Consider the following 17279-nt stretch of genomic DNA (forward strand, 5'->3'; position numbering starts at 1 on the left):
AGAAGTTCAGAGTACCCATGTTAAGTGAGAAACTTGCTCCTAGGTATTTTTGAAGCAATGAATTTGAAATGTAGGATGAAGTTGATGGTCTTTTAGATTTTTTTAGATCACTCATGTTGGTGCAAAGTCTACACTGCTGGATGTGATCTTTTAACATTAATGGAAAAAGCAGGAGCTTCCACCCCCCCAGGTTAAATTTTGACAATCAAAGTTTCCCATCTCCAACAGAATGCAGATCTTAAGAACAGTGAATTACTGCTGCTCACAACAAATGACAAGAAATCCTGAAAGTTACTTCATAATGAATTGAATTTCTCTTGCAATGTTCCAAGAACTAGGGCACTACAAAGTGTGAGGTACACATAATAACAGGACTAACAGGACTCCAGCTGGATCAGGTAAAAATGGCTTACAAAATATTAGGAAAAGCAATAACAAAAAAACCAAATGACCTTATCCAGTCACATATCACCTGGTAATCCAGATTCTGAAACCCTTGAAAATGAGTCCCAGGAAAAGTTCAAGGTTACTCTTTTCAAAAGAAGGACAATCCAGTTCTAGGAGACAGGAAGTGGAGGAAACTCCCATGCGAACCCTTTACTTGATCTTTGTTGCCTGAAAGGTAAATTGCATCCTTGATGTGTGTACAGAAGTGACCTGGATAATATTGCTCTGTTAGGACTTGTCACTGGGAGGTTTCTTCTTGGCTTCCACATCCTTCTTAAAATCTTCAAGCTTCTTTGCAATGTTAGGAATCTTTAAAGACAAAACAAACAACAAAACCCACACAAATTAAAAAAAATCCCAAGCTATATGAGCCTCAGCAGGAAAGACAATACCATAAAGACAGCAAGAAATCCTATGTTTAAATTGGTTTCTAAAAGATACTTGCTTCCAGGATCTGCTACCTTACACAGAGGTTAAAAACAAAGCAACATCAAGCAAACAGTAGCTGAAAGTACCTCACATGAGGCTTCAGGAAATATTTTAGATTGTTAAGACTAAGATTCAGCCAGGGGTGATGGGAACAGCAGGGAGGAAACAAGATCACGTTTTGCAGTAAAATTAGTAAGACCAGCCTGGCTTCCTCACTGAAAGGACAAACTACCAATAATAAGCAGATTTAAACACTGATGCACAGACTTTAATAATGAACTATGCTAGTCACAAACCAAACTAAAAGAGATGCTCAAGAGCAGCAAATATGTTCAAGAAATTTATGAAGAAATACTTCCCCATGTGCACCTCATGGGAGCCAAAATTGCCCATTGGAGACTTTTATTGCATTGCAAACTGGTAACCTTTTGCAGTTTCACACTTGTGTGTGAATTTCAAAACTTCAGCTTTGTCTTTCAAATAAAAGCATTTTGAGAAAATAATCTAACAGTAAATTTTGACAACTTTAATAATTAAAAAACCAAAACCAAAAAAAAAAAAAAAAAAACAAACAAAAAAAACCAACCAAAACCAAGCAGCAACTTTTAAGGGCAAGGAACAGTTTATCTCATGATTCTAGCTAAAACTGAGAATTGATAACGCAGGATTTTATAAATTGATTAAAATGAAAGTAAAGCAAATTTCCACTGATAGTTGAGGAGGAGGAGGGAGAGGGAGGGCTTTTACTACGTAAACAACCAACCAGACTGCAATTGTCTCATCAGATGTTTTGAGGATGATAGTACAGGTAATACCATTAGTTTCTTTCTTGCTTTCCCTTTCAAAATTAAGCTGTTAAATTAAGAACCTCACCTATACCACACCTGACATTTAAGCTAAACCAAGAGAGCTCCACTGCTATCAGCAGAACCCTCTATGCACCAATAACTAAGCACATTTGCATTCAGCTGCAGAATTAGGACCTCAGCATGACAGATTTATCCTAGATGTCATCTAAAACAAACTGTCTTCAATACCAGCAATAAAATTACCATGTTCGTCCTGCAAATCAGTGTTACATTCTCAGGGAACCGTTTCCTTCAAATCAAAGGCATAAGGCCCCCTCTTGTGGCAATACTTTATTAATGCTAAGAGAAAAGCATCAAGACATGCTTACATTACATATTGATATACTAAAACATGTTCTTACGACTACATTTTCATAACACTGTAAAACATACATAAACCAGCCCTTTTATGAGTACTCTTACTGGAGTGACTGGACAGGAAACATTACAAAAACATGTGCATGAGCAAGGAGCAAAAAGATAAGAATTCTGCCAGCAAGATTACTTCAATACTGAAGGTGAGATGGAAGTAAAACATAAAAATATAAATGTCAGAAATCTGAGTCTCAACAGCTTTGGGGTTTTTGGTTGGTTTGTTTGTTTTTTTTTTTTTTTGACAGTTAATACAGACTGCAAAAGAAAGGAAAATAAATTATGTTAAATTTCATTAACTGCTCTAGCCTGTAAACAGCTAAGTGACACTGCTGTTACAAGGAATTTGCTGACTCCGCAGAAATTAAAAGCTTGTATTGAAGACTCAGTTCTAAATCTTTAGCTCTAACTCTCACAGTGAAAAACCTCCACTGATGGGAGAACTGAGGATAGAAAGTTCATTTCCTTTCTTTTCTCACTGTCATTGCGAGGAAAGGAAATAAAGATTAAAGGTAAATACACTGAAGTAGGAGCAGGTGCTGAATAAAAAAAAAAAAAAGCTGGCAAACTTATTTTCATTATTGGTACATAAGAGAAAGATTTCAGATGATCTGAAGGATTTTTAAGTAATAAACAGGTGGACTGAGCGTATAACACTGTAAGCACACAGGCTATCAGAGTCAGGAAACCTGTATTTTAGTGTCTGTACAACTCACGAGCAGATGCTAAACTTTTTCTGTTTCTCCATCTCTACCTACATAGAGACCTGTTTACTGTACCTGCGCTCTAGGGTCCCAATACCAGTTAAGTCTTTAGGCATTCCGTTATCACAGAGATGTCAGAGGCTGGTGTTTTGGTTCAACTTACATTCAAGTTCATTTGTAACTAAAGTCAGTACATCTGCAGTCTGTTTAAATAAAATAAACCATCTAAATAAAGACCGATTCAGTTCTGATTGAGAGAAAATAGCCTTATATTTTAGGTTCAGAATAGGTTTAACTTTGAGAATGTAAGGATACTCACATCATAGTTCTGAGCCAGATACATCCCAACCACATTGCCAAGAGTAAAACCAAGCTAATAAGGAAGAAAAGGAGAAAATAACAGTTAACGTCCTTCCATCAAAAGCATATTGGTTAAAATTTAAAAAATAAATATATAGTAATATTGCAAGTCATGTAAAGACTGAAGGTCTTCAATTTCACTCCTACTGAATTTCTCACCTTACTTCCAGAGGGGTACAATTTTACCTATCCTCCTCACCAAGATAACCCTGCCATAATTTCCAAAACACAGTACCATTGGGTTTTCAATACACATCTCCAAGACTACTTGGATCAGGCTACGATCATCTTTGTAAAATTCTCTGCACACCCACAAAGGCAGTAACTTCTATAAAAATGGGAGAGACAGAAGCAGGGACCTACATAACAGAGCTCTTGGTCCATGGCTGGATATACTAAAAAGATGCTCAGTGCTGGAAAGGGACATACATTTACAAAGACATAACACAGTAATATACAAAGAAAAAAGGTTCACAGGCTTGAAGGCCAGAAGCTCTGACTGCAAAAAGACACACTCTCACCTTAAAAGTTTTAATAGTAGAGCTTCTCCATCAACTTAAACTGATGCTACTTCTCTTCTGCAGACCCCTTCAACCCCAAGAGATTAGTTTTGAGCCAAATCCACTCTGATTGAGGGCATTCCCTAATGAAGCACTGCTGGTTGGAAGCAGGGCACAACGTCTTTTGACAACTGTGCCGACTTGTAGTTGCTGAAGGGTGTCTATGAAAATGTCTATGAAAATACACCCTGGAAGGAGAGCAAGAACAAAACAAGCACAGTTCCTGGCCCAGACTCTTTGTCCAATCAGGAAAATCCTCAACTGTAAGAATGCTTCTGAAGTAGGAGAAATTATTCTCTTCAAAGACAGGTGATGAGATCTTAATTCAGCAGCTCCACAAGATCCTAGATTTCATTTTTATTGTAACATTTCACAATAAGTATGTCCTATATTATGAAAGCTATTTTGGAAGGGAACATTACTAATGCTGTGCCTTCATTCACTGACAGTAGACAAATCACTGTATAACAGCTGAAGCCAGTTCTGTTTAAGAAAATTGTTATTACTCACGGTCACTGCTTCAAAATAAGACTATTTTAAGAAAAATAAAACCACTGTCCACAATAACTTTGCCATCACATCCTGGCTAGACAACTTTACCATGCCCAAAGCAGGATACAGTACGGATCATCTTTTCAGTGATTCAGACTCTGGTGAAAACCTAACTACAGAAAACTAAAACTGGTTGACAACTGCCAAATGACTGCAAGTTACTTCAGTGTTTTCTTAAAAAAAATTTTGGTCGCATTCTTTATTTATTATTATTTTTTAAGGAGCTTAACTTTAATAATTTAAGAAAAAGTAGAGTTCTTTTTGTGGGTACTGCACTGGTCATTTGCTCTTGTAGTTTCAATTACCAGTTAAAGAAGTACTCTAGGAGATATTAACAAACACAGCACTGACATAAACCAGGTGGAACATCATTCTAGCAGAGGAGAATTACCTTTGTCTAAGAACTCACTTGAAAACACAAGCCAGGTCTTTGTTTATTAGCAGTTTTCTAGGTTTTCACCCCAGAAGACTTCCAAAGAAGGGGTAACTATCATATCTGCCTATTTGGTACAAACAGTACGGAGATCAGTGCTCCTTTTAAGCATACTCCTTTACTGAAAAGTCTAGCACTGCATTCAAGAGCAATCCACCCAGTTACATTTACTTTAGTAGCTGACAATTCCATCACAGGGAAAAACAAACAAACAACAACAACAAAAAGAACCACAAAACCCCTCCACTATTTAGATTTCAATTATGTGAAAAGCAAAAGATACAGACAATTAAACTGTGCATGTTAATGAAGGACCACAGGGCTGATGAGAGTTCAGGGTCTTTCTGTTTCTGCCCAGCATTTCATGTTGTATTTTAAACAAATGTTTATTTAATGCTTAACTCTGGATAGCAAAACCCTAAGGTTTGCAAGATCATCCCTTTATCTCCCTGCTACAGCCATAGTAAGAGCTCAACACCCAATCTACACCCAAAGGGAAGAGACACTCAGAATTAGTACATATTTTTCTAACTTTCATGTGCTAGCGAGGAAATAAAAATTAGTAATTTTTTTTTATTTAGGAACAATAAATAACAAAAAAAAAAATAGCAAGCAGTAGAATTGATAAACACAGAAACTTGGGTTTCTCTCCACCGGAGTGGAGAGACACTATAAACAGCTACAGGAATGATGGAGGCTTTCTTATGTGTTATTATGAAGGTAAGAAATAGGCCTCATTTACTCATTTCATAAAAATATACAAGACTTTGTCAACTTACAGTAGGCCATCTGTTCTTGCTCTGTATCAACACTTGGTATGAAGGCAGCATGAAACTTATTATTCTGTAACTAAATTACTCTTCCTCCAACAGAAAATGAGACTATCTCTTATTGTTTGTACTTACTGGGACATATCTGAAGACAAGTAAAACACTAAGGCATCCCTCACATCCCCAGAATGAAAACCATGAGGTTACTTCCATGCTTTGCTACAGGAGAAATCAGCAGCTTTTTGGTCAAGTAAATTATTTCAAGACTTGGCAATAAAACTATCAGTATTGATCTAGTCCTTAATGAACAGTGGCCAGGCACCTAACTTGAGATACCCAGAATAGTTTAGGGGAAAGACAGAAATGCATGTTAAAATGAGAAAAGTACAAAAACATTCAGCCTTTTAATTCTGGTGTTCTTCAGGGGGATTTAACAAAAGGCAGTAACGGGACACGATCCTTTGCCTTAACTTCTATATATAAAAACCTACATCTCCAGATATTAATTGTTCAGGGTGCCCAGGATGACAGGAACTGAAAACGTGCCCTCACAGAAGGGAGATATATATGCTAATACAAAGACATTTGAGAAGCAGAAGGGCATCACCGTGAGCAAGCAAAATCTGCTGTATCTGCAGTGCAAATTAACGTCATGACTAGGAAGAAAACCAAACCAAACCAAGGCAGGAACTTCATTTCCACAGCAATTTAAAGGCACCGTTTGGTGGGCGCGGGGATAAGCCAGGCGGGTACAGAAAGCAGGGCGAGGAGGCTCCAAGGGCCAGGGCAGGTCTGAAGAAGCCGGAGGAGCTAACCCGCCCGAAGCCGCACGCACAAGGATGCTGCGGTGTCGGGAAGACAATGCCAGGAGCAGGCCCCGCGTTGAAGCGGCCTCAGGGCCACAGGGGCGAGTCACCCCACGGGCTAGGAAGGCCGAGGACCCAGGGACTGAGAAGAGAAGCCGCAGACAGCACCCCAGACAAGGGAGCGTAGCGAAGGGGAAACCACCCGCCCTCCGCTGGGTCTCCCCGGAACCGTCCGCAGGTGCGGGCGGTGACCGCACACAGCCAATTTCCTCCCTCAGCCGAGGAGCGGCTCCCGCCCGCCTCGCTCCGCTCCGCCCTGCCGTGAAATGGCGGCACCGCGGAGCCTTACCAAGAACTGCAGCATGGCGCCTGCCTGCCTGCCTGCACCCCTACTCGCTGGGGAAGTCAGGCGGGCGGCGACGGCTCCTCTTCCGGGTGCCGGACCGCCCTCGCTGCCAGCGCTGCGGAGAGGGCTGGGCTGAGCGCCCTCTGCTCTCGCCCCTTGGGCGGCTCCGGGTTTGGGGCCCCCCCGAGGGTGACATTCTGGGAGGCGGCTTCCCGCCTGTTTCGGGGATAAGGAGCCGCGGAAGGGGGCTGTTGACCGCCTTTTAAAGCACCGCTTCCACTGTACAGGGAGGTGTCTGGTGGCGGCCGTGGAGCCTGCTGCTGTCGAGAGGTTGCCGAGCTGTTAAATGAGAGTCCGCGGTTTTGTATCTCAGGTGATTTCAGACTGCAGAAAAAGATCAAGGGAACTGGGCCTCTAGATGCGGGTGAAATACTGTATGATTTGGGTGTCCCCTGCCTCAGTTCTTGGGAAATCTCAGCCTCACATGCCAGAAAAGGCCAAATGAAAGGCTTTTGTTTAGTTGGTTTTTACCATTTTGTTTTGTTACCTCTTCCTTAGGCAGTACTCGCTACATCACATGTGGGGTACCAATGGCCAGGTTGAGTTCCCCAGTGTAGGAAAGACTTGGACAGGCTGCAGCGAGCTCAGCAGAGGGCCCCGGATCTGATCAGGGCTGGAGACCTCCCTGCCGGGAGAGGCTGAAGAGTGTGATCTGTGCAGCCATGCGGGGGTCCTAACAGCAAGTCTCAGGGCTTACGAGGTGGGTATTGGTCAGTCATGCTCTTCATAGTTGCATATAATGAGAGCATGAGAGACAGAAGGGGTAAGATGAAATGAGAGGACTGGGCTGGATTTAAACACAGACAGTTTTGTCACTTGGGGAAGCACGCAGGCAGGCAGGCAAGCAATCGGCACAGACTGCCCAGAGAGATGGTGCCATCTCCAGCTTTGGAGGTTTGAAAGACCCACCCGGGTTAAACTCTGAGAAACCAGCTCTAAGCTCAGAGCTGATCCTTCCCTGAGTAGGAGGTTGGACTAGGGGCTTCTCGAGGCTCCCTCCAATGTGGATCATCCTTAGTCACTGTACTTAATTGAGATTTGGGCAGTAAATATCAGTTAGGGAGACTTCTGCTGAAAATCATCAGGAGATCAGAGACTGTGTTGCACTATATTAAAAATATTTTTACATACCATTTCAGATTACAAAAAAAACCACAAAAGCCCCAACAAATAACAAAAACAAAAAAAAATCCCAACCCCCTGCCAAAAAAACCACAACCCAAACCAACCAACCAAAAAAACCGAACCCAAGCCCACACCCCCCAAAAAAAGGGAAAAAAACCCACAAAAAAAATCCCCCCCCCCAAAATAGCCCACAAACCCAACACCAACAAGTAGAAAAAAAAACCACAAACAAACACAAAACAAACCAAACCCAAGTCATCATTCCCCCCCCCCCCAACCCCTCCAAAACCCCAAAACAAAACAACAAAACTCAGGTGGCTATTTTGGGGCTATTAGGCAACTCCACCCTGAAACCAAGTTATCTCAAACTAAGCCTCCATTCCCAGAAAACTCAAATGTTTCGTCTAGTAGAAAACACAAAGCTTACTGCCTTCCTGGGTCAGGTGCCTTGGTGAGAGGTGAAGATGTATCTTCTACTGATTTTAGGAAAGGTAGCACAGAAAGACAGTAAATAACTTTTGCGCCTGGTGATAATGTAGTGAGGAGCTGGGCTTAAGGGAACTTTGTCCTGAGTTTCAGGCTATCCCAAAGCAACTGTATTGTGCTTCCTGCCCTGGGCCAGTGCTAACAAATGGAACTGGCATGCAGAGGTTTGGATGGATGTGGCACAGAAGCCAAAGTTGGGATTCCTTGCCTTCTGGAATGGCTCTCCCAGGAGCCTTGGAAACGAGCTTGATTCTGGAAACAGGAACAGAATGTCTGGTAATTGTTTTCCTGATGCTGAGGCCTTCTACATGTGTGCAGGAGGTAGTATTACAGACTCCATGGACACGTCAGAAATTAGAAGGAGCAAGGCTTTCAGTAATAATGTCTCCACAGTACCACTGCAGAATGACAAGGCCTTTCCTGTTGTTTGTTCATTAAAAATGTTGTTGTGCTTAAACTGTGATGAGTGCAATATGTTAGGCACTCTTGGCTCAGCAGTACCGTACACAGTTCTTTTCCTACATGCTATGAATTTCTGCTGTGACATTTAACAGGCAGCGAAAAAATATTTCTTTCCTTTAAAGCAAATCCATTCCATTTGCATCAGCCAACACTGAATCATTTTGAGTTAGAGACTGTAGAGGGTGGATATGGTGGATGGCATATGTTATTGGAAGGAAGAGCTTAGTCTGACAGCTATAAATACAGCTATCATGCTTTTATAGCTGGGAAAAAGAAGAGAAAAAGAAAAAAGAATCAGAAATAGCCCTTCTTTTTTTGAGCTCCCCCAAATATGCCTTCACCTCAGACCAGAGTCTCAATAAGCAGGCAGCACTTACTCCAGTCTGGGCGTTGGCTGTAATTTGGTTGGAGTGCATTTATTTAACCTTGAAGAAGAGGCTGACAAGACTCCCCATCTCACAGCACCACTATTGGTATTCTGGACAACGTTCAGGAGGCGGGAGGGGTCCACTGTGCTATCTGGCACCCATTTTGTTTTGGTTGCTTGGGGATGGGTGGGTTACATGGCCTGCTTGTCATTTGCTTTGCTTTTCTCCTTCCCTCTTGTCCTTCCAGAGGGTGGTACAAGTCATAATCCTTCTCAGACCAGGGGCTTGATGCTGCATGGGCTTTCTTTAAGGTAGCTCTTGAAGCTTCTCTTGTAGCTACCAGCTGTTGTGACAGAGATTTCGTTACAGCATGTGGAAAAAAGGATGGGATGAGCAGTAGCAGCCCAAAGGGGAGTGCATTGAGCTTGCGTGATACTGAGCTGGCTGCACTCAGCTGACTACCCCAGAAAAACCGGGGCTCAGTGAGAGTGACAGCTATTTGCAGCATCTTTGCTTTATCCTTTTCCACCTTGCTGTTACACACACACATTTTAGGAAATGGAGTCTTCTGTGTGGGAAAACAATAGGTCTGAATCCAGAAATGTGAATATCTGCAGTGTAAAGAAGAATGTAAAATTCATGGAGCACCAGTGAGATCTCAGGAGCCTCTGCATGCATTCAGTCAAAACCAAAGCTGAAATGCTGATTATCAAGTAATGAGTTCTTCAGTCACCTGTAGACAAGACATGTATATAGTCTGATAATTTTGAACAATAACTATGTGCAAGTAAGTTGCAGTAATACCCATACATGTAATGAACATCTTTGAAGACCAATTGTCCCTCATAACCAAATATCTTGAAGAAAAAGTTACTTAAAATAAAAAACCCCAAACCAAACCAAACACCAACCCCCCCCAAAGCAATAACACCCCCCCCAAAAAAAACAACACAAAAAAATCACAAAATCCCACAACAACTAAACCAAACCAACTCATATTTGCAACTGAAACAGGGACAAAAACAGGTGTAAAAAAGGTACAGTTTTGCGTATATTTGCTGATGGTTAAGACTTTCTCAACATTATCTGTTTTACTCAGGTGCTCTACAAGTATAGTCACGCCCATGAAGCATGCAGAAAGCTTGTTTGTCAGGAACTACTGGCTATTCTACATTATTCTCTATTGCTAAATACATTTTAACATGCATGTGCAAGTATATATATACTCCAATCTATGGAAACTGAAAATACCTTTCTTAAAGGATTATATTTAATTCACCCCATTTTTTATAATATTTGCTGATGTATGAACATACCAGGACAAGGCAGTTTTGTATGTGATTTCCTTGAGCTAGAAATTCTCTAAAATAAACACCAGATGGGGCAAGAAAACCACATATTAAAATATCTGTTTACATTTTGTTATGGTTAATCCTTAGGTTTTGTTTTCTGCCCATTTTCTTTTCTTTGCCTTAGTAAAATATCTTCAATATTATCTGTGAGTTTCTGAGGAGATGTAATTAATTATCCAGGACTTTTTTGTCTTGCTGTGAAGACATGCACTATTTTAGTACTTAATAGATACAGAGTGTATTATACACATAATACATGGAGAACAATATGAAATAACAAAACACAATTGCAGGGCAATCAGTTTATCAAAAATTCATCAGATTTTACCAACTTTAAATATACAAAGTATAATTGCCTACCTGAAAAAAAAAACAACTAAATATGAGGAGTTTGCATCTCCTCATACCTTTTTCAGTGGAAGCGTGGTTTATTGTTAATTTAAACTTGCTGGAAAGATCTTTTTCAAAATAACATTCTTTCCTTCCTATCTCCTCTTAAATGCTGTATCCCAGAGATCCTCCAGAGTTACTCAGATCAATAGCCTTGTGTATTTTCTACAGAAAAACAAAAAGCATCACTGACTCATCATACAAGCCTGAAGTTGTTTAAGGAGAAGTTTTCAAATGTGGTTATTGGCTAGGAGAGATAGTTGTGTTATGGTGGTTCATACTGACCCTTTTAAAGTCTAATGTATGCACAGAGCACTAATAGTTTCAAAGATAGTTTGTGACATGGCCTAGTTCTGTACCCAAAAAAAAAAAAAGGTAAAAAGTAAAAAAAAAAGTCAAACTGCTTACTTTATAAAAATGTCTATATTTAAAAAAAAAAAAGGAATCACGTTTTCCTCATAATGTATGTGAAAGTGTTAAGTCTTCCTCATGTTAGCTGCACAGTTGAGTCTGCCCAGATCTATGTAAATGATTTGTTCTGGGCAGAGAGAACAGCTTAGCGCTTCCTAGCACCCTCAGACAACTTGCCAGTATTTGGTCCTCTGCTGCCCCAGTGCCAATGGGCCATTACCAGCTTTTACCCTGAAGCTACAAGATCTAGAAATGTTCTTTAAAAAACTCCAAGCCAAATGAGATATTGCCCCCAGGACAAGGAATTCAAGAACACTGAAGCCTGACTCAAGCAAGAAATTACTGAGCAATTGTACCTTTCTGATGGAGTATGGCCTGGCAAGGGTAGTAGTATGAAAAGGAGCAGATAGTACATGCATAATTCCTCTCTCTACCAGATCTGCAGAGGGTATTATTGCCAGCCATGGAGATCTAGCTGGCAGTTTCAAGTTGTAACTCTGCATGCAGCTGTAGGAGCTCTTGGTTCAGCTCCTCACATTCTGGTTTAGAGACAATCATGACAATCACATCAGATGTCAGACACTGGGTAAATAGCCCCATCACTCATAGTATGACAGCAATCACCAGCACACCAATTTTCTGAAATGGCTTTTCAGAACAGCACTAGAGCTTTTTAAGTATCCAAGTCCTATCAAATGTGCAGGAAAATGAGCAAAGAAATAAATGTTATTTATAGCTAAGCCTTCTGGCTTTAAGCCTGCTTGCTGCTGCTAGGGCCCTGAGTGCACCCCCAGGCTCTACAGTCCCTACTGCCACCCCTGGATTGTGAGACAGAGTTGGAAGAAATCTCACGTGGGGCCTCTGTGGCTTAGGTCTGAGGTTGTGCTGGTGCTCCATCCCTCAATTCTGTCCAAAGCAAAGCTGCTGCTGTCCTGGTCACTGTCACAGCCCAGCTGCCTGGTCAGCCAAATCTCCGCTCCACAAGGGCTTGCTGGACTACTGCCTTCAGTGCCCAGTGTCCTCCCCACATGCACTGGGCAATCCACCCTACTGCTCTTGGGGCACTACTTTGTGCTCACTAGCTGGAGTGAAATCACTTACTCCTAAGAGGGAAAGAAAATAGAGGAGCTTGGATGAGCAACCTTTGTGGAAGAAAAATCAGTGCCTTCAGAACAGCTATAAGAAAAACCCGTGTGTGATATCATTTAAAGAATATAATTAGACTGTGTTTGGCAGAACACCTGAGTAATAACCTGAGATTTAAGTATAACTAAGTCTTCAGGGTGTGAGTGTGGAGAGTATTTATGGCATTGGATGACTGTTGCTGTTTCTGGTCCATACTCCTCAATGTGACGTTCTCTGTCACAGCTGGCTCTCTGGCAGAAAAACAAGATCAAAAAAAGCTTTGGAGGTGAACTCAAAAACTCGCTATTCTCTGAAGCACAGATGAGCTGCATGTTTTTTTAAGGCAATGTTAAATAATTCTATAACATGACATAAATCTGTGCTGGGACTGGAAAGGGCTGTCCTTCTCCCCTCCCCTTTGGGGACAGCCGAAAAACAGGTCCTACTTAAAAAAACCCAGCCTTTTCCTGCTTGTGTTAGTTCTTCACACGACTAAAAATGGCCAGCAAGAAGCAGGCATATGTAGCAAGCAACTGTGCTAGTGAAGCATGTACCATCCTTTTAGTGGTAATGTGGGTTTATTTAATATCACCATGGGTTCTGAACTTCTTAAGCATGCTTTCTGCTGCTAAGGTGTTGCTGGCTACTAAAACAACAAAACACCACAGTGGTATTAGCTCATAGCTGAAGATATGTAAACCTTCTTCCACATGTGTTCCAGAGTCATTCAGAGCTTCTCGAGTTAAGATTATGGTGGTGTATGTAAGTAAAAACCATGTAACGAAACAGCATACAGGCATTTCAGTGATGGTCAATAGATGGTGCTCTTTTCCTGAGCTGGAATTTAAGAACTATTTTCAATTATAAAAATATTATCAGCCTCTTAATCTTTTATCCCACAAATAATATTTATTAAAAGTTAGGTTTCAAACACTTTTTTTCCTTCCAAAAGTCACTCCAGATTTTCACTGTATTTCATAACAGAGAGACACTGGTTTAGCTGACCCACTTCATTAAATTCGGTGGAATAATCTTTGCGCTTTACCAAAGAGCTCTTCAAAAAGAAGGGGAATTTCTGTCCATATTTTAATTAGCTCTCCTCTTTCTATCGTATGGTTGGTTATTCTGCTTTTTATGAAAAACAAAACAAAGCAAAACACCCCAAACAAAACCAACCTGTTCCCCCTCTCCCCCACCCTTCATCCCCACAAAAAGAAAAGTGCCTTGTCCTGTCTAGTATTATTTTCTTAGACATTATTTCTTCAGTTTATTAACATAATCTGAATGTAGAGATCAACTGTAGGGTCAGAATTTTCCCCACCTGCTCTCCTTGTACTAGGAACATCAGAAGAGGTTTTAAAAATCAAAACAAAACACAACTCTTGCCTTGGAAAGGCTTCTGGGTTCGCCCTGGGAGAAGTTTAGGTGACTTAGGTGACTCACAGAAGTCATGACTTTGCTGGGCTGTGTTTCTAACTATTCAATTAATCTTCGATGCAAGAAAATCAACAGTGGTGCTCTCTGCTGAGCCCAGTATATATTTCCTTTTAGCCTTCAATGGAAATTAAAAATGTGCACACAGGATACGGTATTGAGAACCCCCACTTACTTGATTACAGTTACGTGATATTAACTTCCTTTCTGTCTGTTTTTTTTTATGACTGTCATAGTCACTGGCAAGCAATCAAGAGTTCAAATGCTTCCAGTTACCAAGTTAGCAAGAATTTTTGTGCTGCATTACCCAAGTTTCTATCACTGAAAAAGACAATCCATTCAACAAAATCTGGGAAGCACAACTTCTGTGAATGCTCTTTGGCAGCCTTGTGCCTGCCTGCTGCACTGGGGAGCTTCAGACTTCCATATCTCAAGCCTTCTCCCAGCTACGTATTTTCAAGGAGCCCATGAAGGATTTAAGTTTTTATTGCTAGTAAAATCCAAAAGACTTCAGATGCCTTTCTGAGGTGCTGGCTGTAACTATAAAAATGCTTGGGTGTTTAGTACAAAAGCTAATCTCATTCTTATCACTATAGTGTCTGAAAAAGTGAGCATGTCAGGCTAGTAAAAGGAAGGAAAGTAAAACCCACTTCAGTTGAAAAGCTCAGACACTTCTTAAATCTCTGTATTAAATAATAAATATTTTTTTCCCATAGATTTTAGTGTTTGATTAATAATCAGCATTTTTATCCCATGGGATCCTCAAAAGTATCCTAGCTATGAGGACATCTTGACCTCTTTTCCATAGCTGCCCACTGTGTTCCAGGTCTTGTGTGACAGCTGCCCTTACAGAATATAATATTTACAAGAATTTAATAAAAATGAAACAAAAAGTCTGGAAATCATAATATGTACAAAATTTTTCCTACAGGATTTTTTTAACATTTGAATTTTTCTTCTGTTCAGCCAATGTGTTACAGGGAGTATACAAATTGCTGTGGTTTCAGACAGCTAAAGTCAATTATACTGTAAGATATGGGGCTCTAGCTTAAGTAAAAATATTTTTTTTTGCCAGATTGGTCAATGCAAGATCACTGTGCTCTATACTTTTCTGCAATATGTCATTTAAAACAGGCAATTTAGTTCTGTTCCAGTATCAGAGAGCTCTCACTTTCATAGCTTCATTGCGATGTGGAGAATGAGATCCTTCACTTCAATAGCATAGTTTTCAAGATGGACTGATAGATATGTCTTTTTATGCTTGGGAGCATTGTGGCTGTGTAGGTTATAAACTTTGTGTGTGAGGAAATGTGATAGACTTAAAGGCCTAACTCCACATTACGAAAAGCATTGGGCATTTAGGGCCAGCTTTACAAAGGGGCCTATGTTACGTCTTGCCTCTGAAAGATTACTGAAATAATGAACTGAGAAGATCTAGCTGACCCTAGCTTCTCTCTGGTAGTATTTCAAGAAACAGCAAGGCAAGCTCATGCTTCCATGAACATTGTTAGTCACAGTCTCATATCTGTACACTATTAAAATAACATGGCATGTTCATGTATAAGTGTCATGTAAGCTTTATATAAAATCACATACATTTTAACATGCTGTAAAAATTTAAATGAAATTAAATAACATGCTGTGATTATTCTGAATAGGAAGAATTTTCACTCCCAAGGAAGCATTTTAATTTTTTTTTTTTATTTCACATTGAAGCATCTGTTGCTGTTGATGTTTAGCTTCTGAATGGGAGAGGAATGAGTAGTAAGCTCAGGGATTAATTGCTATGTGTATTTGATTCAGCGTTCTTGTGGGAGGCTATACAAAGTTGTCTTAAGAGCTTTGTGAAGTGCTATTGTGTCGTACAATATGTACTAGTTCTTGCAAGTTCTTATCATGATGTTCCTGACCTCTGCAAACTATTGTAGGCCAAAACTAGCATAGAAAAACTATTTTCTGAAAATATTGTTCTTATTTATCACAGGAAAAAGAAAAATAGGGAGACACAAGTGCTTCATGGTTTTCATGGTATTGGTCATGGTTTTCAACATCACATACAGTTGCATGCTCGTAGTGTGATCCTGCATGGCAATTCTTACATATCGGTGCTTAAGTAGCTAAGTGGGTATTTTGGCCTGACTTTATTTGCTAATTTTGCGCTGCTTGTTTCAGGACATCACGATAAGTCCTGCTGTTTTCTGGGCAGAACTTCCTTCAGAATTCTGTTTACAAATGCTTTTTTGATTTTTTATTACATGAAAGCAAGAGCTGTTCTTCAGATACAAAGATCTGTGCTTCTCAAGAGGCATCTTAATATACTGATAGTAGTTGCGAGTTCTTTTCACATTAATTCATGTCTTGTTGCTTAGGTCAAAGCAAAGACGTTCAGGCAACATCCATCTTAAAGTGAATACTAATAAACAATGTGATAGTTAATGAGCACGAGGATGTAGACTTGAATAACAGGTATCAAAAGCATGCTCCCGTTGCCTTAGTAACCATTCGTTCCCCACTGAGGATTTAACCCAATATTCAACATAAGTTTAACTCTCCACTATTCAGATATTTCTCTCTTGTAGTAAACAGAAACATATCCTAAAGCCTGAATAAAATTGCTAGAAGAAATGGTAGCTAATCTGTAATTATAGCAGATCTTTGTTTCCGTTCACTATTCACCTGTTAAATATCCTAATTACAGGACACCTTCCCCTACCCTTTTTAAGAACCCTGCACATAACAGTCAAAAGCCCCCTTAAACATCACTTTGTATCTGAGATGAGTTTCTGTGGAAGCCCACAGGCAAACAAATATTGTTCTAAGGTTTGATTGTTTAGAAAACTGGTTATCAAAAAAGAAAGATAATATATTTTGCCTTTCCTGTCCCTTGCCCCAGCTAGCTACTTGCACATGTAATCCACCTAATCATCACGATGGACAGCTAGATATATATCTTTTCCACTTTTTAGCATCTTATTTCAGTGTAACCTTGAACAAACACCAGCTATCTGTAGAAGAACAGAAACCTGCAGCTAACTACTGGCAAAAAAAAACAAAAAGGAAGACAGCCTTAATGTTCCAGTGAGAAAGTAACTCATGGATCTCTTTTCTGATATTTCCATATGATGACTGTGGAACTAGGAACATTTCCAGTTTATGCGACAGCTCCCCCTCTCATTCTTCTCTCAGCCAGCTTTCCAGGGAAATAAAATCCTAGCATAGAGGCCAAAAGGAGTCATGCCAGGGGTGGGAGGCTGGAAGACCCGGAGCCCAAGGCTGCAGTAGATACCATGCAGCACACTAGCCACTCAGTGCAGGCACAGCCCAAGATAACTAAATGGTCCCTCTGTCGTCTCTCCATAAACAGGGTGCCCAGGCAATTATCCTTGCAGCTCATTCCAAACACTAGCTCTAATTATTGTGGTTCACATCTGATGAAGTA

General features: G+C 40.4%; 1 protein-coding gene across 1 annotated transcript; it reads right to left on the bottom strand.

Moving 5' to 3' along the window:
• Positions 1 to 291: 291 nt before the first annotated feature.
• Positions 292 to 6762, bottom strand: STMP1 (short transmembrane mitochondrial protein 1). The gene is made up of 3 exons (XM_061372011.1): positions 6631 to 6762; positions 3120 to 3173; positions 292 to 756 (listed from the first exon to the last, which is right to left on the bottom strand). Exons 1-3 carry the CDS (start codon positions 6643 to 6645, stop codon positions 676 to 678), a joined length of 150 nt encoding a protein of 49 aa, XP_061227995.1. The 5' UTR covers positions 6646 to 6762; the 3' UTR covers positions 292 to 675.
• Between the last annotated feature and the right edge of the window lie 10517 nt (positions 6763 to 17279).

Source organism: Neopsephotus bourkii, unplaced genomic scaffold (assembly GCF_033783945.1).
Source record: "Neopsephotus bourkii isolate Nb327-2 ecotype Australia unplaced genomic scaffold, CSIRO-AGI_Nbou_v1 NB_1589, whole genome shotgun sequence".
Taxonomy (NCBI): domain Eukaryota; kingdom Metazoa; phylum Chordata; class Aves; order Psittaciformes; family Psittacidae; genus Neopsephotus; species Neopsephotus bourkii.

Excerpts from the sequence above, each read along its gene's own strand:
- STMP1 (XM_061372011.1), bottom strand. Across the intron at positions 757-3,119 it reads ATCTGGCTCAGAACTATGAT|ATTCCTAACATTGCAAAGAA; the intron begins GTGAGTATCCTT and ends TTGTCTTTAAAG.